Source organism: Sebastes fasciatus, chromosome 4 (assembly GCF_043250625.1).
Source record: "Sebastes fasciatus isolate fSebFas1 chromosome 4, fSebFas1.pri, whole genome shotgun sequence".
Lineage (NCBI taxonomy): Eukaryota > Metazoa > Chordata > Actinopteri > Perciformes > Sebastidae > Sebastes > Sebastes fasciatus.
In genome coordinates this window covers 34,492,434-34,513,155 of record NC_133798.1, presented here as the reverse complement: position 1 = coordinate 34,513,155, position 20,722 = coordinate 34,492,434, and the positions used below count along the sequence as shown (strand labels likewise).

Genomic DNA, 20,722 nt, shown 5'->3' with positions numbered 1-20,722 from the left:
GTACATGTCAGCGTTCACACATTCATACACAGAGGCTGCCATGCAAGGTGCCAACCTGCCCATCAAGATCTAAACTAAATACTCATTCACACACCGATGGCTCAGCCTTCGGGAGCAATTTGGGGTTCAGTATCTTGCTCAAGGACACTTCGACATGTGGAACGGAGGGGCCGGGGATCGAACCGCCGAACTTCCGATTGGTGGACGTTGTCCTGCTCTATCCTCTGAACCACAGCCAAAAACATCTCTGTGCATTAATTCACAGAGTAATCCTCAAGAACATCTTGAGTTGTAGTCATAATGTTCAAGTGCCTCTGATCATCTGAACAGATTCAAAGTTATTTCTAGAGAGAACAGTTTTTGTTTAAGCCGCCGCAGGAAAACCTAAAACACGCACGTCCTGATATCTGATATTTTATCATTTAAATATACACTGTTTTTTATAACATGTACATATCACTGCCACATATAAATGTGAGCTGCTGTATATACTGAATATACTGTAAACCGACATGTATATATGCATAATATACTGTACATATCCACCTACATCATGTATGTAAAGCAACCTGTTTCATTAATCATTAAATATGTACTCCAGTATATTTGCACTTCTGTATCATTGTTTGCAATTTAAAGAAACAGTCTGACTAATAGATACCTTGTGGTGTTGTATTGTAAATTGTAAAATTTGCTTGTGGGTTTAAACACACAAAACTGTTAAACAAAATTATAAAAGATTTTTCAGCTTGCAAGCATAGTCCAAGCATCGCACCTTTCAGGCCATCAGGCCAAAATAAATGCTTATTTTAATTATAATGCTTAAAAAGAAAGGCTGTTTTTAAAAGGCTTAATTTCTGTAAACTTGACATATATCTTAGATATATATCTTATCTCACATCGACGCAGCCGGTTGTTCTTTCTTTCTTGTGGTTAATGTTTGTCGACCATCTCCCTCTCTCTGACCCTGGTCGCAGCTAACGTCACCAACACACGTTTTCCATCCTGATGCAACGATGAAGGAGCAGGCGGCCGACTAGTAATCTGCTAAATCAGGCCTGATTTCAATAAAGCGATTTGGGGAACAAAATTAGATGGATTGGTCAAACAATGCTCCTCTGTGTTCGCTCTTTGCAGGCTGAGCTGTTGGGCCAAGGTCAGGCTTTAGATGTGTTCATGGGTTTGAAAGCTATTTAGAGAGAGACGGAGCATAACAGTATGTACAGCTCCACCTGCAGCTCGCTGAGTTTCAGGTTTATAAACTAAATTATAGACTACAACATATCATAATCTAGCGTCATACTCGCATCTGAGACCTTTACAAAGTTACATAAAGCTGTGCAGCTCAGTGACTCACATGGGTGCAGTCGCTGGGATTTAACTGCTGGAAGAGAAGAAAATACCATCATTAAAAGTGACCATGGCGCTTTTGTTTGACGACGTAATATCTTCACACTGTGGAGACATTCTTTCTCGGGTCAGCCCACCTTTGTAACCTATTTGGACATTGGTGCCATTGGATAGATCCTGATCCAGTGTTTGTGACAGACCTTGAACGTGTCCCAGCACTAACAGAGCCGTGGTTACACGTGTTAATAATATGCTGCTGCTGCTGCTGCTAACAATGCTGCCGTTAGTGCTGATCTGGCACTGGATCAAATGGGATGACTCAGCCGCCATAGTTAGGAGGTTTTCCTTCTGCAGTTAAGTGTGATCCTGAACGTAATGATTCATCCCGCAGACATAAAAATGATCATTTATTTGGATGTTTCTATCCACCTGACGAGTCCAACATTCACTATTTTAGCTCTGTTTTTGGTCTCCACCAACTCCTGAAGGAAATACCTGGTTCTTTAGCTGCTAAATGCTCCACTATGTTCACCAGCTAGTCGCTAACTGTGCATTACACGGGTTTGTTGAACATTCGATTGCGATTGGTCAATCACGGCGTTCTACGGTCTGTTATTTATTTATTACAGACCGTTGCAGTTCTGATGTCGGACTCTGGCGAACCGTTTTTGTGTCAAATTATTGATTTTTTTAAAAGAAAAAATGTTCATGTCTTTTATATTATAGAGCTTTATAAATACTTTTAAACTATCAAAACGCTCAATATACGTAGAAACACACACAGCTCGTATTCAGAAATTGTGCGTTTAGCGCTATTTAGCAAATGTTAGCAATGCTACCGTGGTAAGTAGGGATTCAAAAACAAACAGTAAAAAAACAAACTGTTCAATGACGTACGAACCGAACAGTGGGGTTGTTGAACTGTTGCACCACTAATGCGAAGCTAAGGTGGTGAACATGGTTAAACATTATACCTGTTAAACAGCATGTTAGCAGATTACCTGCGTAACCTGGTTTCTCTGAGTAAGTTCTGTGAATGCAAACGCACACTGTGAGCATGTTAGCATGCTGATATTAGCATTTAGCTCTACTAAAAGTTTTAAAGGTCCCATATTGTAAAAAGTGAGATTTTAAGGTCTTTTATATTATAAAGTAGGTTAAAGTGCTATATAAATACTGTTAAACTATCAAAACGCTCAATATACGGCGGAATACACACAGCTCGTATTCAGAAACTGAGCTTTTGAAACAAGCTGTTAGGATTTCTGTCCATTTGTGATGTCACAAATATACAATATTTAGACCATTACACGGTTTTAAACATAAACATTCTAAATGTGTCCCAGTTTATTTCCTTTCGCAGTGTGTATGTGAATAACATCAGCTGACAGGAAGTAAACATCGACCCAAGCTGTTGCTTAGCAACGCAATTCTGTTGCAATTCCATTGCAATGTGCTAAAACGGAGCGTTTCAGACAGAGGGTAAATACAGGTATATTCAAGCAGACAGTATGAGGAAAATAAAGGGTTTCTTGAACATTACAGCATGTTAACATGTTCTAGTAGAAACACAAAATACAAGTATGAACCTGAAAATTAGCACAATATGGGACCTTTAAGTAAGTAGCCGTGTAATAAGCATGATAATGTTCAGCTAGCGGGTCATTGTTGTGAAATAAACCCTGAAAGAAAATAGAGTGACAGTGTTTCATTTGAACAGATTTGCCGTTTTATTGAGACATTTAAGAGCAGCTTAGTGAGAAGTGATGAAATACCACCATTACAATTCACAATTGTAACAATATAAAACCTTTAAGGCCACATATACATGGAGGTAGCTGCAACAGTTTAAACATGAAAATGGTTTGAACTAGTTTTTAAAAATGTGTTTCCCTTCTGCCTTAAAGACGGTGAAAAACATTTTAAAAGCTGAAACTTGATTTGTCGCAGCCACATTTCCATGTTCTCATGTGAACAGAGATACATGAGTAAAAACAACTGAAAAATACAGTTGTGTTTTCCAAAATAGCAGTATCTGTGGCCTAAGATCAGTTTTATGTTATTAAGTTAATTTTTACCTTTCAAGTAAGAGCAAATACTGTTTAAGAACTCCGAACTCTTCATATAATAAGTTAATAACCTCCAACTTCCAAGAGCACCAACATTTGTCACCCTATAAACATTATCAAGTCTGTCACAACTAACAACTCTACAGGTAAACATCTGGTATCACTAGGGATGTCACGACAACCGATGCTTCGGTACCAAGTCGATGCCAAAATTCTGAATCCGTTAGCTTCGTGCAGCTTATCGGCTGCTAACTAATGTTAACTAGCTCTCCTCGTGCCGATTTCAACACGGGAGGTGACCATCATTTACATTATGATGCGTTCAGGCTCTATTCAGTAAAAAGTATTGAGCGATGGTAAATTCTAACATTATTGTTTTGTGTTCAAAATGTAGTTCTATTGGCGAGAAACTTGAATAAATCCAGTTGTTTTAATGTGATGTTATTACAGCAATATAAAATATATAATAGAGGGAATTATGACTTGTTTAACTTTCTAACAAAAAAACCTGGTATTGATAATCATGGAATTTCAGTGGTACTGGCATCGACTATTACATTTCTGGTATCGTGACATTCCTAGGTATCACAGCAAAACAAATATGCTGTCAGGAACTCCAATCATGTTTAACATGTTTAAACGTAATAAGTTAGCATTTTTAGGCTTTAAAGTTGTTCCCCCCCAAAGTGATAGAGTACATCTTCTCATGTGAGACAATGCAGATAATATTTCCATATTCCCATTTATTAACATTACTTTTAATCCAGACTTGATTTACAGTCGAGATGTATTTTAATTCACATTATTTAGTTTTCTGCTCTGATGACTCTACATCACCAGGTAGTGTAATCTGTTGAGGTATTTCCCACTACACATTATGTGAATATGAATACTCTGCTCTCATTGGCTGTCAGCTATGACCTCATTGGGCCAGTACTCGTCCTGCATGTAGTGGTTTGAGGAGGCGAAGCTGGGCTCGCGTGGAGCGTCGTCGTCCCTCAGCTTGTTCTGCAGCTCCTGCTCCCACTCGCCCTCCACCAGCTTGTAGAGGTCGAGGGCGGCCAGAGCGTCCTCCACCGAGCAGTGACCTCGCCGCCCCACCTGGATACGTAAACACAGACAAGGTCAACGACAAATCAAACTGCTTTTCATACTGGAAGCAGACTCCAAAATCATATATTTTAAAATATGAAAGATTAATAATAAAATCAACACACAAGCAGGACAGCAGCAGCATGTCAGAAGACTTTTGATAGGAACTTTAAATTTGATTATTTAAGAACTGTGACCATGAGACTGAGCAGCAACATTTTACAGTTGAAAAATAAACTCATCAGCGCTCTATGGTGGACAAACATCATGGTGACACTTTCTAAATTACATCCCACATTTTGCTTTTCTGTACTGACATTCCCTGTTACTCATCAGTCGTAAATATGTGCTGATACCAACATATCTGTGATTTGATTCTGGCCATGAATCAGTTGGGTTTCAGTATCCACTTTACCTTTCAGTTAACAGATTCCTTTATTCCTCTAAATCATTTTCCTCTACGTACACTTGCTGCTTTCAACAAAAGCAGACAAACCTGCTTAAAGCTCACTGGGCAGCTGGTTCATGAGCTTTTCAAAATACAAAAACATTCTATAATATTTGACTGAATAACCCTGCGGTTGGATTCTAAGGGACACTAATCCTTACATGTGTCTGTGTTACAGGTCTCTTTATACCATATGCCTAAAATAAAGCTCCTTGATGAACCACACAAAGCCTGTTTTTATCAATTACTGGTTGGATAGATAAGAAATACATCAGAAAAACAACAGAATTGCATGAGAGTATGTGAGAACCAACACCTGTATCTCTTCTTTATAAGGGTCTTAGTTAGAAACATTTTCTTTACAAATTCTAGTCACTAGTTTTAGGGCTGCAACTACCGATTATTTTCATTGTCGATTAATCTGTCTATTATTTTCTTGATTAATCGATAAGTTGTTTGATCTATAAAATGGTGAAAAATGTCGATCAGTGTTTCCTAAAGCCGAAGATGACGTCCTCAAATGTCTCGTTTTGTCCACAGACTCAAAGATTTTCACTTTACCGTCATAGAGGAGGAAAGAAACCAGAAAATAGTCACATTTAAGAAGCTGGAATCAGAAATTTTACTTTTTTTCTTAAACCTTATTTATCATTATGTATATAATATGTGAGATAATAAGGGGATGAGCTATTTTAACTGGACATCTGTCTACAAATTTTTTATTTTTAAAAAAATTTCTAGTAGAAATGAAATCCCATATTTACAGAGTATGAAGTGTGAAGTTGCTCACCTGTATCTTCCTGTTCAGCAGCTTGCTGGCCATGATTTTGAGGGAGAGGCAGCGCTCGCGGGGGAAACCGGCCAACCGGCTGAGGCGGCGCGTCGTGCACGTGTCCCTGACCATGTGACCTGGATGGAACATGTCCAACGCCTCAAAGTCGTTGTAGATGGAATGGCCGACGACCACTTTGCCCTCAAGTATACTGAGGATCTACGGGAGAGAAGCCATGCAAGTGCAGAAGAGGACAAATATGAATTGACCTGCCGTTACTGATCATGAATGATCTGAAGGGTCGGCTGGGTTTAAACTTGACAATTCAAACCACGTTGACCTGTTTATAATGGAGCTTTATGTATGATTTCAAATGTAGAGACAGCACAGAAGGTATCTTAACTATTTCCCAGACTCCTCCTCAGGCAGAGCTGGTTTTGTACTTCTCTTGTGCGACTCATTTAACCTGCAGTACAGCTTCAGTTTTTCTCAACAATTCCTCACATTTCTACGAACTTGTTTCCCCCGAGGGAATGTCGGCTGCTCAGTGTGGAGCAAAGCGTCAACTCCTGCTTGGGAAAGCCAGATAAATGCATTCACATGCTGTTTCTTTACTTTATTTTTTTTTTGTTTGCTGTGAAAGGTTATATTTGTTTGTAACAAGTGATACCCTTTCATACATACAGGAGGTGACCTTCTACTTAAAAGGAACAATGGCCATTTTTTAAAACACTGATATTATTCTGGAGGCGATATAACATGATGGAAAAAATACTGCAACTTGCTCATGTACGTGCACTGTTCCAATGGACAGCACTTCCATAAACTATAACTACTGAAATGAAAGAAGTCAGAAAGGTATGACAGTTTCCCTGTCTTATAAGGTTTCATTGTTAACATAAAATAGATTCAGAACTTGACAGCATGTTTATATATTCTGCAAATGTTGTTGAAATTCTATACTCCATTCATATCGCCACTGACAGGCAGTTACTGTTTACCATGATGACGTTGTCACCTTGTGGTTTCCTGGCACACCCTTGCAATATGCGTGTACATAAGCGAGTTGCAGTATTTTGTCCATCATCTTATATATATATATATATATATATATATATATATATATATATATGTATATCAATGTTTTAAACGTGGCCGTTGTTCCCCTTTAATGTTGCCTCCAAATGTTACGTTTTGTCATAGGTGAAAATTAAATTGTTTATTGTGATAAATGCTTTTTTTTGCCTAAACAAAAAGCTAAAAAATAGCTCATAACTTTTGTGAAGGATACAACTCCCGGTTAACATCTTTAAATTTCAGCTCAGTGTGCTGTAACGTACTTCAAAAGCTACTTCTTTTCGATGAAACAACTCCGCAACATGACCATGTTGTGTAGTAATTGTATTGTATGGATTACTGTTTGAACCAGATGTTTATTTAAGGTCAATAAACTAACCAACCATGGACATTATAGATGTATACTCAGTGCATACGCTGACTTATTCATTGTATACTTAGTAAACATTAAGTATTTTGAGGGAGGAGATAATTAGAGAATCAATCGGTAGATCTCAGATCCAGAAGCGAAGCGGGCCTCACCTCCTCCCTGGCCTGGGCGAAGGGCACGGCGTTGTACAGGTGATGCCTCCGGATGCCGCTCCAGCGAGTCCTGAAGTCTGTGACGGGCTGACACGGTCGGACGTATTTATCATACAACACGTTGCCGTGATAGTCCAGGATGCTGCAGCGGGCCAGCTCACTGCAGCGCCCGCCAGGCCCCGTGCCCACCATCTCACAGTCCAACGCCACCACCGTGATGGAGTTGAGGCACGGTGAGCTCCGACCGCTGGCTGGAGGACTCGTCTCAGAGGAGAACCCGCTGTCCACCTCCCAGGTGTCTCTGAAGGCTGAGGCTAAACTGTGGTGCTCAGAGACTCCAGGTTTATCAGCGCTCTTGTTTTCAGAGTTCAGAGTGCTTTGGCTTTCCGGGTTTGCGTCGCTCGATTTTGTTTTTTTCACCAGTTTATTTGTATCTAGTGGTTCGTTGTGGTTTGTTTTCCTCTTCACGTTGGTGATTATTATTTTATTCTGGCATTTCTTCCTGGCTCTTGTGTCCTCCATGGCACAAAGCATCATGGATTTTTTGCACAAATACCGGTAGTTGCTGAAAAGCTCCCGCGAGGCGGCTTTATTCCTTTTCGACGACTCCGCCATCATCAACAAATGAACCCTGTCTTGCAGTCATTTTCTGAGGAGATAAAATAACACAAAAACATTCAGTTATTTAAAAATACAATAGGTGATCACTCCTATTCAGGATTCAACTCTTTAAATCTACACCTTGGCTCCGGTAAAAGGTAGCATTGTACAGTTTCATAACCTTGGTGCTTAACTCAGTGTGAATGTGTGTACAGGCAATGTGAGGACAACATACAGAAAAAGTACATTGCTTGAGATCACATTTGGCCAATAAAACAAACACTGACATTAGGGACAATGTAAAGAAATGTCCTTTATGTGACAGCCCACATAAGATTTCACACTTGGCCAATGGCCATGCAGAAATATCACTCAGTGACTTTAAGAGCCAGGTGATTGACAGCAACAACTTACAACACGCCAACTCTGAAGCAGCAAACTGTGATCTTGTTTACTTGAGGAATTTAACAGTCAAATGAGCTTAAAAAAGCTATTTATAAATGTGTGTGAAATGTCAGGAGGGCATCATTCTGAGAAATTCATTTAATTTAATTTTAAAACAAAAATTGTAACTTGCACACTTTGCTATTCTTTATAGTATGTTATTATTATTCTAGGTTTATATTTTCTAAGCTAGTTGTAGTAGTCTGGTATATTTATAGTGTATTCTAATATCTATTTTTTATATTGTTTATACTATAGATATTATCTCTAGTGTTGATATGTATATTTATTGTTCCTGTACATTGTCTGGTTAACCTGCTGATGTAACACAAGAATTTCCAAATCTATCTATCTAACTAGATGAGAGAAAACAAATGCAGACAGTGCCACCATACTCCATTCAAAATCCCGTCAGTTTAATGCCACGCTCGCAAAGCATGCCTATGTATATCTATAGTAACATTACTGTAAACGTGTCTCCTTCGAGCAGGCCGTGATGACCAAACCATCGTTATAATAAAGCGTATTATTATTTTATACGAGTTTTAATAAAGCCGTATTGAACATTGGCCCTAAAGGATTCAGAAAAATCGGAGAATCGTGTTTAATGTGGAGTTTAACTTTGACAATAACAAAGACCAACTATAACTGCCAGATTTTTCAACGGAGTTTGGTGCTCAGTTCTGGAAAACCAACTGACATCTAGCTAACTAGCTGAAGAAAGACACGTCAAAACAAGACGCCAACATCATTCCTCGAAGACAAATATCACGTCAGATTAATAAGAAGAGATAAACGTGTTGATAAAACAAGAGTAATGTTAAGACATGACATTGAAAGATGATAATATCTATATTACCTTGTGAGGTAACAGCACGTGTAACACTCAGTTCAGTCAGAACGTGTCTGGACGAGTCTCCTATGCTCTGTTCTGATTGGCTGTTTCTCTTCTTCGTTTGTTGTTTCACAGGAAACGTTCAATTGCCAAATACCTCCGGAGTCGCCCCCTACTGGTTGGATGCGGTATTGACCCAAATAATAATAATTATGTTTCACAAGTGCATCATTTCATAATTTAACCATTTAAATATAATAATAATTCTTATTTTAATAATTACAATGATAAGGATAATAACAATAATAATAATAATAATAATAATAAATACTTTAAAATAGATAATTCATATGACACCTTCTCACACAAAAATATATCTTATACTGTATATGTTCTTAATATGCCTTGTACAAAGTATTTCTTACATATGTACATTCATACTTCCTGATATGTATATGTTCTTAATATGCCCTTGTACAAAGTATTTCCTTTTATAATTGTAATATAACTTATTATTTTAATGGAGCTTCCCAGCAAAAAGCATTTCACACGATTGTACCTGTATAACCGGTGTGACAATAAACATCTTGAATCTTGACATAAATAAATAATTAAAAAATAGATTGGGACCACAGACACAAAGAAGTCACACATTCAGCCCCTGTGGTCTGGTACATTTATAAACAGAATACATATGTTTTCCGTGTGTAGCCAAGTCCCATTCACAGAAACTTATCTGCAACCTGTTGAATCAGCAAAAACCTGCAATACTCTAAAATGAAATAAAAACACGCCTCTTCTGAATGCCAATTTTAACAGGTTTCTTCAAAAAGCCTTACATTTAATTTAAATGTACTGACAGTTTTACGTTCTGCCCTAAATTTTGTCTTAATTAATCTGCATTTTTTTTATGTTGTAGAGAAAGGCCTTACTGTCCTTTAACGACAACACAATTAATACTGTATAAAATCAGTTATGTTTCAGTTTTCTATTCTGTTATGACGGGAGTAATCGTCTTATATACCCCTTTGATCCCAAATTATTTACAGGCCAAACCATATTCAGTTCAATAGTTTTTATGTCCACATAATCCAATTTATGTGATATGTTGATGGATAAAAAGCTCTTGTCACAAGTTATGAATAACTGAATAATTGTTAAATAAAGTTATTAACGTAAAAAAGAAATTAAAAAACAAAATTAGCCATTTCATTATAAATTGAATATCTTTAGGTTTTAGACTGTTGGTTGAACATAAAATACCTTGAACTCTGGGAAATTATGGACATTTTACCATTCTTACATTACACAGACCAAATTATGAATTGATAAAATAATTAACAGATTAATTACAGCCCTATATGTCACTAAATGCAATGGCTTAATACTACATTGGGAATTACACAAAAGGCTGAAAAAAGGCAGCATGATAAAACATTTCTGTTGATGAATGAAGATCATACAGTTTGTTTTGGTTTTGTGGGCCTTTTTATTTCACAATCCTTCCAAATGTACAAAAACAAAGACGTGTTACAAAAACAAAACAGAAAAAAAAGGAATTCACCATTACCATTATCCCCCGTGACGACGACAACAGAAACCAAAGCGACAGATGACTGGAGACTGGTGTCAAACCAAAGTGCATCAGCCTGAGGTGTAGTAGACAGACCAGGGGAAATAAAAATCTCAATTTTCAAAAAGCTGTCCCCTCTTCCCTAAAATTTTTTTTTTGTTTTTAAACATCGGGCAGGCCCTGGCCACCACCTCTCCACCTTCCACAGTTTTCCCAGAGCAGCGGAGGACCTAAAGGGAGGGCCGCGTCTGTTTCGACTTGGCCTCAGAGCATTCGGTAGTTCACTAAGAGAGTGGAATATAATTTAGTTCTTTCTTTGCATGATTTCCCCAAACTTCCTCCTCCTGTTGTGGTGGGGATGTCGAGTTCCTGATTGGAGCTTTTATAGCTCCATCTTGTCGTCGTCGTCGTCCTTCTTCCTCTTCTTCTTGGTCTCCTCCTCCCCCACCACCAAGGGGCTGGAGGCCTCCTTCTTCAGGTAGGCGATGAAGTCGCTCACCTCGCGACCTCCCTGCAACGCGAGCGGAGAGACGGGACCATTAGCCACTACATTCAGATACAACACATGAATTTACTTCGTTTTGATGATCACTTCCAGCGGATTCTCACCTCGTATTTCTTTGGGCTCATCTTACGTCCGGCTGGGGAAAAGTAGATCGTGGGGAAACTGGAAAAGCAAAAGGTTGAGGAGATTGATAAGAATTCATATCATTAACACGTCATACTGTATCAGACATTTTGTTCTTCAGACCCTTTAATATGAAACTGTAATCAAGCCAAAAAAAGACACCTTCTTATGAGAACCATAAGATTGTCATGAGAACCAATACTTCGGTACCAAGTCGATGCCAAAATTCGTGACGGTAATAATTTTAGGGTTAGGGCTCAAGACTAATGGCGTACCGTCGTTCCAGGGACGATAGAAAATTTCCCCGATAATGTTACATTGTGAACAACAAATCCGTGTTGAGATCGGGCGGGAGGAGAGCTAGTAACGTTAGCTGTTATCAGCCGGTGGGCAGCACAGTCCTGATTCGCTAAAAAACAGAGCCAACAGCTAACGTACGGAGGTTGTACTGAGTTACATTATGATGTGTTCAAGCTCTATTTAGTAAAAATTTATTGGGCAAAGGTAAATTATCATGATGTGTTCAAATGTAATCTTGTAAAAACTTTGTTTTTGGTGAGAAAGGATCAGGGTTTAATAATAAATTTGCAAAAAACAGTATGCAAATGGTAATAAAGAAGTGTATGATGAAGTACATGGGATTTATTGCTTTGTTTTCTACCATGGTATCGAATTTGGTATCGAGGATCTATCGTGGATTTTCACTAGCAGTGATATCGACAACTAACTTTCTGGTATCGTGACATCCTAGCCACAAGCCAACTTTAAAAAGCTTTTAAAAAAAAAAGGCTTTGCTTTTCTGAGGAACGCTCTTGTAAGTAGGCGGTTGTCAGGGCGGTTGCCACGCGGCGGTGTGAAAACAGCTTCAGGTGTGTTTTTCTTCTTCAGAAATGTGACCTCTAAACATACTGAGCTGCACATCAGCTGAACTGTTCTGTAAGTGAGTTGCATTTCTGTACTGCAACTTCTTGTTACTTATCGGCCGACATATAGATCGATACAGATATATATGCAATGCGCCGATATATCAGCCGGGATGTTTAACTTCTAGAACAAGAACTAAATGAGAAGTAAATTATATGACAAGGTTTTATGTTAAGACTTGTCATGCGTGATCAGGAGGTATATCTTATTTGTGTATCATATCTCCTCCATACTGGGATGTGGTGAGCAGTGTTGATGAATTTGGGTGTTCAATTTTCAAAATATTATGTTTCTAAACTTCACAAACCTTCGAGGCTTCCCCAGCTTTAAGGGAAGCCCGAGTATTACATCAACGTGACTCATGACTTACCCGCTGACTTCGTATGGAGATGGCACATCGTTTGCTGTGGCGTCCATCTTGGCGATGACAACGTTGGGATCACCGGAAAGCTTTAAGAGCAGAGAGAGAAACCATTAACAAAATCTACTTCTAGACAGTCTTGTCAGTTTTGTCTGGACCATGAAGGACAATAACTAATCCAACCTTTGACTTAATGCCAGTAAAACAGTACTCGCATAAAGTGGTTTCTATTCTTTTACGTACTACAGTACAGAACTGAAGTTAATGACTGCCAACACACTATTCAACCTCAAACCGCTTCTTCCTGTCAAGATGTTGATGTTTAATGTAATCTTAATATAGTATGTCGAAGTAAACACTTTGCTGATTAAGAGCAGCTTGCATTCAGAGTACCATCCCTCCGTTCCCTCACCTTCTCTCCCAGCTCGTTGAATTTGGGCTCCAGGCTCTTGCAGTGTCCGCACCACGGAGCGTAGAACTCGATCAGAACATCTTTGCTGTCGTCGTTGACGATGGAGTCGAAGTTCTCAGCCACGATAACCTGGAAACAAATGAAAGATGTCACAAGTTTACTCATTATGGAGTGATGAGCATTTTGTTTTTCTCTCAACTTTCAGTATCTTTTTAGGAGAGCATTTTATGTCATGAGCGCTGTGACTGTGGTGTTACTTTGATAAATGTTCAATCACATCTATTTTAGTACGCTCTCAACAAGCACAGCATCTGATTCTGGCCAATAATCAACACTGTACAAAGTTGTGAAGGCAGCATTACAGTTAAAATGTTAATTCTTGAAAGTTCACTGTACATGATAGTTGTTAAGGCAATCAGCAGGAGTCATAAGTACAGTATTTGCAGGGTTTCTGCCAGTGTAATGCAAGTCCAAGCGGCCTGCCAGACCTAAACTGACTCCCTGCCAAGCCTAAGCATCGGAGAATTATGTATTTTTAAACTAAAATGTGTTGTACAAGTAGTGATATCCTTTAAGTAATAACTCAGTGTGTAGGCTGTGTGCTTAACATTAGCGAGTGTCGGTGTTTGCGGGCAGGAGAGACACACGTGTGTGTGTGTGATGGACTGACGGTAAGTATGAAGATACTGTAACAGTATAGCTGTGAGCGTAGCAGTGTGTGTACGGTTTGGGCTGTTAGGCTGTCCTCAAGACACAAGCCAAGTTCCCGTGTCTTGCCACAATTTCGGCTCAGGCTTAAGGTGGGCTGTTAAGGTGGACCAGAGCTATTGTCATTATGACAAGCCGCTCCTCCGAGTTTTGCTCAGCACAATGCTCTGGAGTTATTTAAAATGTTTGGATCACATAAGTAAGAAACAATCCTACGCAGCCACTACTGGAATCTAATTCTACCAATAGTATAACACTAATAATATTAGTGTAGCCTGAACTTTGTCGGCAACTGTGCAGAAATACCGGCTTTAAACAGAATGAATACAAGTGCAAAAAAAAAAAGCTGCTCAATTTTCAGATGTTGATTTAGAATTTGAATGTCAACATTATGAATGAAACTCTTCGGTACAGCCCTAAACACCGCTACACAGCACATACTAAGGAGAATCTTCCTGGAGGTTTCATCTCACCTTGACGGGTCCGTCGTTGTTCTCTGGGATGGGCTCTGATTTGAGGTAACGCTTCAACGTGCCATCAAAATAAGCCTGCAGGAAACGCTCCAGAGCTTTTCCATCACGACTGTTAAGAGAACAAAAACATAACTTGTTTCAGTAATCAGACGGGAGTGTTTGGAGACAACAAACGCAGAATCTATGCGTTATACACATCTCTATGTTTTCACTTTGATTGGAAGCCATTAATCAGACTTTAATGTACATCTAATCACTCAGCTCCTACGGGCAAATGAAAATGAGTGACTCGTACTGTATTTCTGTTCATTTAGTGGTCTAATACATTAGATATGCACCTCCTTACTGTGATAAATGTGCATTTACTGAGTCACACGGTGTAGAAACATCATCAGTTCAACATTCTTTTAAAGTATAGCCAAAGGGTTGATTAAATGATTCACAATGTGTAACATTTGACTCGACTTACGAGAACTCCTCGGTCATGACGTATTTGTCTCCTTTGGCGGTGCGGATGGCCACCAGAGGCACTTCTCCCGAGCTGCCGTCCATGCCGAACTCGGAAATGTCGTGGCTGAACATGCTCTTGCTGGCCACTGCGAAGTTCAGCTTCTTGCCCTGATCCAGGAAGCTCTTGGCCACCTTCATCACCCTGTAAAATGTTAACATTTAGTTTGTCTTAAAAGATGTGCTTTCGAAAAATGAGGATGAAAGTGGCATCTCAAATCAAAGGCAGTGTTTAGGGAGTAAAACGTTGAGCTAAATCAAACTCTGAGGGGACAAACAAGTTCAGCCAAGTATTCTCAGTGGTGCAGTGAGTAAAAAATAGCGGAAGATGAAGTGAAAAAACAAGTGTTGCTTTCATTTGTGGTTGTGAACCACAGAGGAAACACGATCTTCTTGTGTCAAAAAAAGAAAATGATTTTGATGAGATGAAATGAGATTTGATTTGGTGCTGAGGAAAGAACAACCCTGGGGTGAGTTTAGGGACACATACCTGTTCCTCCAGTAGTTGGAGCCCTTGGGGTTTTTGTCATAATCAACATCATAATAAGCCACCAGCAGGTCTTTCCCCTTCAGCTGGTCTTTGTTGTCGTCCGTCATGTGGGGGCAGATACCAAAGCTAAGTTGAAAAGACAAAGTAAGAAAAGAAAATCAGTTTACTGAAGGAATTTAAACCAACAAGCTATACTCCATTAGCCGGTTATGGACAACCACATAAATCTAATCATACAGGTGGTTAACCACAGTGCAATCATTTAGTTTGTTAAAGGGTTCAGACAGTTCACACCTTTCAAAAAGTCTCCACAAAAGCAGACTAGTTGAAATACTCCACACATACTGGTGTTCAGCAGACTTCAATGTGACGCAGTTAGTGTTTAGATAAGAGGCGAGGCCGCAGCAAGTGAAAGTAAAAGTAAAGTAAGTAGGGGTATCTCCCGTCATGTGGACAAAAATACAGCAGACTCATCTGCACACGACTGTTAGTGGAAACATGCGTACAACTACTGTAATCTCTTTTGTTAGTTTTATCAATACGTGTCTTTGAAATTCCAAATAAAAAAAGCTAAATACGTGCAATACCTGCATTTAAATTAATAAAATGTAAAAGTAAAAAGGCACTTATCACATATACTGGGCAATATATACAGAAAGCACTGCAAAGAGGATTCACTTGTCTTTATGCCATCAACTCCTAAAAATATAAAAATGCACTGATATGGAAACACTTTATCCCCACATCACTTTTTAGTGCAGTCCTTGAGCTCAGCATGAATGCAAGTGAGGGGCAAAAATAGCAAAAATAAAGTAAATAGCACGCTTGTGGTTTCACACTTAAGAGTCCTTACTAAACCACGTGTTTTAAGATCACTAGGGCATAACTGCGAATGATACACAGGCCAGTTAGTTGTACTCACGAGTACCCACGTGTCTCCAATCGTATTAATTTTTCATTATACTGAGTTTGAAGATAATGATCCTCTCCTTCAACTGTAATACATCAAACAAACACAGAGGCGTCCCTCTGATTCTCTGGATAATGATCCAGCCACGATGACTGGCAAAGACTACAAATAGCAACTTGTTTGCTATTTTTCTATTCTAACAGAATCACTCAATTATCTTATTTAACCTCCACAATGTCACGACACCAGATTACAGCCTAACTGTATGCAGAGAGAGCTGAGGGTGTTTACAGAGTGGACACCTCACCTTCAACACAATGTCCTGTTGGCACTGGGCCATGAAAGTAAATATGTGCTGTTACTATGCAAGATGACCGGATGTTTTACCACAGCCAACAAGACCACCTACTGTAAATGTGCTTTGCAAAAAAAAACGGGGACTATCTCTGCTCCCTCTCTGTAGCACGAGCATATGAATGTTAGATGATGGGGCATTGATTGATTGAGATAACGGTCACTCACACATTGTCCTGGATGAACCTCTTGATTTTGTTGCTGGTGTATATGTCCTCGCTGTATTTGACGGAGCCGTCTTCGAACTTGTTGCTGAGTCTTGGTGGGCGGAACAGGATGACTCCCCTGTAAACCAACACAGGAAATGTCACTGTAGTCTTGCTGCTGCACCAACAGCAGCTACACTGAGGTTATCAAATGTGTGAGGGCGGACGTTATTTTGACTCTTTTTTTTTTGCAAATATCTGCTCCCAAGGACTCAAGGCAGGAATAATGACTGGATCAAAGGCTACTTACTCTCCGTCAACGCCGTGGCTCTGGAGGAGAGCCTCAGAGTTGGTGTGGGCGAAGCGGTAGTTGTCCCTCAAGGCGCTGGCTGCCTTCAGGAACTCGATCTGTGCTGTGCTCTTGTCATCAGCAAAGAACCCTGGGAAGGAAAGATGAATCATGTTCAGATCAGGATCAGAGCTCTCAACTAACTTTTTTTACCATCCTCCCGGAACCATACGTTGTCAAGGAGGTTTAATAAGAACTGTGTGCTCCACAAAATGTGCAGTCAGTTTCATTTTAATCGCCGTTCATTGTAACGTTAGCAAGGTATTTTTCTTTCAACTCTCGTCCCAAAATTAATTTTCATCGTCCCAGATCCAATTTTTTTGGCCCCGAGACGAGGAGACACCTTTAACCTCGAGCCCTGATCAGGATGCCATAACCATGGTCCACTGTTCCCAAATTTCACCAACAGTGACAAAAAAAATAAGTTCAAACTCACCAACAACACTTGAGTCTTGGTCTGAAGTGTACTTCGCCAAGTCTGCGTCAGCCTTAAGCTCCACAGAAGCTGGTCCAGCCTGCTTCTTAAGGAAACTGACAATCCCATCTACAGAGAGCAAGAGGAAAGAACACAGAGAGAAGATGGAGAGAGGCAGAAACAAATAAAGACCACGAGGTAATAGAAATACGCAGATATAAAGAGTATTTGTGTGAGAGCTTTGAAGACATTTTAAAACACAAATACATCAGAGGCAAATACCTGCAGTTCTGGGACCATCATAGGGACCAGTTTCCTCTCCATCCCTGAAGATCTTCAGGGTCGGGTAGCCACTGACTCCGTATTTGCTGCATACGTTGCTGTTGGCTGTGCAGTCAACCTGAGGGGAAAAGAAAATCATTCACTTTCTGCAGAGATACACAGAGTGCTATAGTACAGAGTGCAGAGGGCAACATTAAAACGGCCAAAGTTAAGTGAACTGCATTATGCAATACCTTGGCCAGAGCGACGTTGCCTTTCAGACGTGTGGCGGCCGCCTCGTACTCAGGTGCTAGCCGTTTACAATGGCCGCACCTAATGGACAGAGGATATGGATCAGTCAACCAGGAGAACAAGTTGCACTAAAGCTGTATTCAAGTTTCAGTTTGGCAAAGATCCTGAGGGGAGATGTGGTGATTTCAGAGTGGAATTTGATACCAGTGGGGGTTTGTTAAAAAAAAAGTGTGGAGGGAAAGAGTGATTCACAAGATTGAAAATCATCTAACTTTCATTAGCTAATAAAGAGTACTAGAAGTGCAACTAACAATTATTTTATTTGATTACTCCATTGATCATTTGATTAATCATTAGCAAATACTAAAATAAAAACATCACAATATACTAATGCCTGATTTAGCATATTAATATTGCTTACTTTGTCTGTGCAATAGTCCAAAATCAAAAGATATTTGGTTTATTATCATAGGCAACTAAGAAAACCAGCAAATATTCACATTTTATTAACTGAAACCAGTGCATTTATTTAACCATTGTTGCTTGGAGATTTACTTTAACACCCTATTATTCTGATCAACTTCATCAGTGCACTTTCATAGACTAAGCTACTGGAGTTACCCTGCACTATATTCAGTTTTAACAGTTTTCTTCATCTCCTTGTATTTTTATATCTGGTATGTTTTTTTTTGTACTACTAACTTTTTTCTGCCTTTTTACTAACATGTTTTGTAAGTATGGAAATGTGATGCTGGAAACTTTAATTTCCCTCCGGATCAATAAAGTTACTATCTATCTATCTATATATATTTTTTTTAATTATTATTTCAAACTGACAGTAAACATAGTAAGAGCAGAAAACATTAAAAACATTTAAATACAAAAGAAGCATAGCTAAAACATAACCAAAGAGATGTGCCAAACATAAAAGGACAACAGAAATGAAACAAAACCAACATAAAATTAAAAAAACCTACAATAAAAATAAATAAATAAATAGATAATAATAAAAAAAAAAAATGACAATTTCCCTTAAAAACTTTAAACTATATATCTCATTTGTTCAAGTTTGGCACAGTGACACCACGTCACAGTTCCTCTGGACCAATCAGAGGTGGACACCAAAACTTCACCGGCCAATCAGAACGTTACAACGGTGAAAGGACACGCCCCTAACTTCCTCATAGCCACATTAGCATCATTAGCATTAGCCCGCAGTTTTCCATTGAAAACGACCCACAGCGATATAAATCAGAAGTCAAGACTAACTGCATTAAATCTACGCAGTTAAATGTTTAATATACTGTCAAAATACAGCACTATTTGTATCATTAGTTAAACAAAACCTATGAATACAGCTAAGGTTGGTGCACCTTCTCTGCTGCTAGCTAACATGCTAAGGTTGGTCTCTAGCCAACAAACTGGAGATAATGTGACAGTTTAAACTCTGTTATTGTTAGAAGCAAACTGTTTTCTAACTTTACAACTAATTAAATACTTTCTTTAGTGATCTGTCTCGGTGTTACAAGGTATGCATGTCAGCTAGCTGCAGGAAGCTCCACAAAGCCAGTAAAACAAGACAGTTTCTTTGCTCAGATTCTCTGAAACTACTCACCAAGGAGCAAAGAACTCCACCAGACAGAGGCCATGGTCTCCAATCTTGCTGTCGAAGTCATCATCGGTGTAATCGATCACATCACTGGCCCAGGTGAAGCCGGAGAGAGCGGCCAAGAAGAGGCAGAAGATCAACCTCAACATCTTTAAACAGCTTTAAAGGAGTCAGCTAGAGCAGGTGATTGTGTCCGTGGCAGCTCCTTCCTTTTCAGCTCTTCGTGAAGCTCCTCGGACAGGAGACAGGGTTTAGGGAGGCCAGAAGCAGACTGGAGGCTCGATAGAGAAAGAGAAAGAGATGGAGGCGTGTTGGAAGATGTTTCAGACTAACATGCTCCTAACCACAGTGTGGCAGCCTCCCATTGGTCCGTCTGACGCGTCACTCAAACGCCGTATCCTCCATCAGCCAATGAGAAGCTTGCAAAAGGAGATACCCCATCGACTCAGGACCAATCAGAACTCGACAAGATCTAAAGTGGTTAATAGTTTACTGCTTTGATGTGACAACTGTACATGTGTCAATTTTGTAAAAACAAATGAAGAGACAACTTAAAGTTTATGAATGTTTTGTAGGATTCTGGAAAAAATAATAATATAATTTTGCTTGCAAAGGAGATACCCCATCGTCTCAGAACCAATCAGATCTCGACAAGATCTAAAGTCATCTATCACACAGCTGAAGTGGTTAATAGTTTACTGCTTGATGTGACAACTTTAAATGAGTCAGTTTTGTAAAGAAAATGAAGAAGAAACAACTGAAAGTCTGTAAATGCTTTGTAGGATTCTGGAAAAAATAATATAATTTTGCTTGAAATGGGAGATATCCATCGTCTCAGAACCAATCAGAACTCGACAAGATCTAAAGTGGTTAATAGTTTACTGCTTCAAGATTCAAGATTCAAGATGTTTATTGTCACGCCGGTTGTACAGGTACAAACGTGTGAAATTCTTTTTGCTGGGAAGCTCCATTAAAATAATAAGTTATATTACAATTACATTACAATTATAAAGAAGAAACTATCACGAGATCTAAAACTAGCAAAACTTAACAAAATAACATAAAACTGGCCTAAGAATACAAATTAACCTTTAAAAAAAACACTAAAATAACCTAAACAGGTACGGAGCTCCTGGCATGT

The 20,722-nt window shown here is 39.2% G+C and overlaps 2 protein-coding genes across 2 annotated transcripts; both read right to left on the bottom strand.

The window, feature by feature from the left end:
* Positions 1–3,232: 3,232 nt before the first annotated feature.
* On the bottom strand, positions 3,233–9,371 carry isg20 (interferon stimulated exonuclease gene). The gene is made up of 4 exons (XM_074633828.1): positions 9,234–9,371; positions 7,331–7,979; positions 5,750–5,950; positions 3,233–4,520 (listed from the first exon to the last, which is right to left on the bottom strand). Exons 2-4 carry the CDS (start codon positions 7,946–7,948, stop codon positions 4,320–4,322), a joined length of 1,020 nt encoding a protein of 339 aa, XP_074489929.1. The 5' UTR covers positions 7,949–7,979; positions 9,234–9,371; the 3' UTR covers positions 3,233–4,319.
* A 1,303-nt stretch (positions 9,372–10,674) lies between these two features.
* On the bottom strand, positions 10,675–19,927 carry pdia3 (protein disulfide isomerase family A, member 3). The gene is made up of 13 exons (XM_074633827.1): positions 19,588–19,927; positions 17,975–18,053; positions 17,742–17,859; positions 17,481–17,588; positions 17,006–17,135; positions 16,718–16,834; positions 15,286–15,411; positions 14,758–14,940; positions 14,289–14,397; positions 13,108–13,236; positions 12,705–12,784; positions 11,392–11,449; positions 10,675–11,293 (listed from the first exon to the last, which is right to left on the bottom strand). Exons 1-13 carry the CDS (start codon positions 19,728–19,730, stop codon positions 11,165–11,167), a joined length of 1,509 nt encoding a protein of 502 aa, XP_074489928.1. The 5' UTR covers positions 19,731–19,927; the 3' UTR covers positions 10,675–11,164.
* Positions 19,928–20,722: the final 795 nt, after the last annotated feature.

Coding starts and splice junctions, on each gene's coding strand:
- isg20 (XM_074633828.1), bottom strand. CDS start 7,948: ATGATGGCGGAGTCGTCGAAAAGGAATAAAGCCGCCTCGCGGGAGCTT. Junction 5,951..7,330: donor TCGCCCAGGCCAGGGAGGAG/GTGAGGCCCGCT, acceptor TCTCTCCCGTAG/ATCCTCAGTATACTTGAGGG. Junction 4,521..5,749: donor TGCTGAACAGGAAGATACAG/GTGAGCAACTTC, acceptor TTACGTATCCAG/GTGGGGCGGCGAGGTCACTG.
- pdia3 (XM_074633827.1), bottom strand. CDS start 19,730: ATGTTGAGGTTGATCTTCTGCCTCTTCTTGGCCGCTCTCTCCGGCTTC. Junction 18,054..19,587: donor GTGGAGTTCTTTGCTCCTTG/GTGAGTAGTTTC, acceptor TCTGTCCATTAG/GTGCGGCCATTGTAAACGGC. Junction 17,589..17,741: donor TGATGGTCCCAGAACTGCAG/GTATTTGCCTCT, acceptor TGCTCTCTGTAG/ATGGGATTGTCAGTTTCCTT.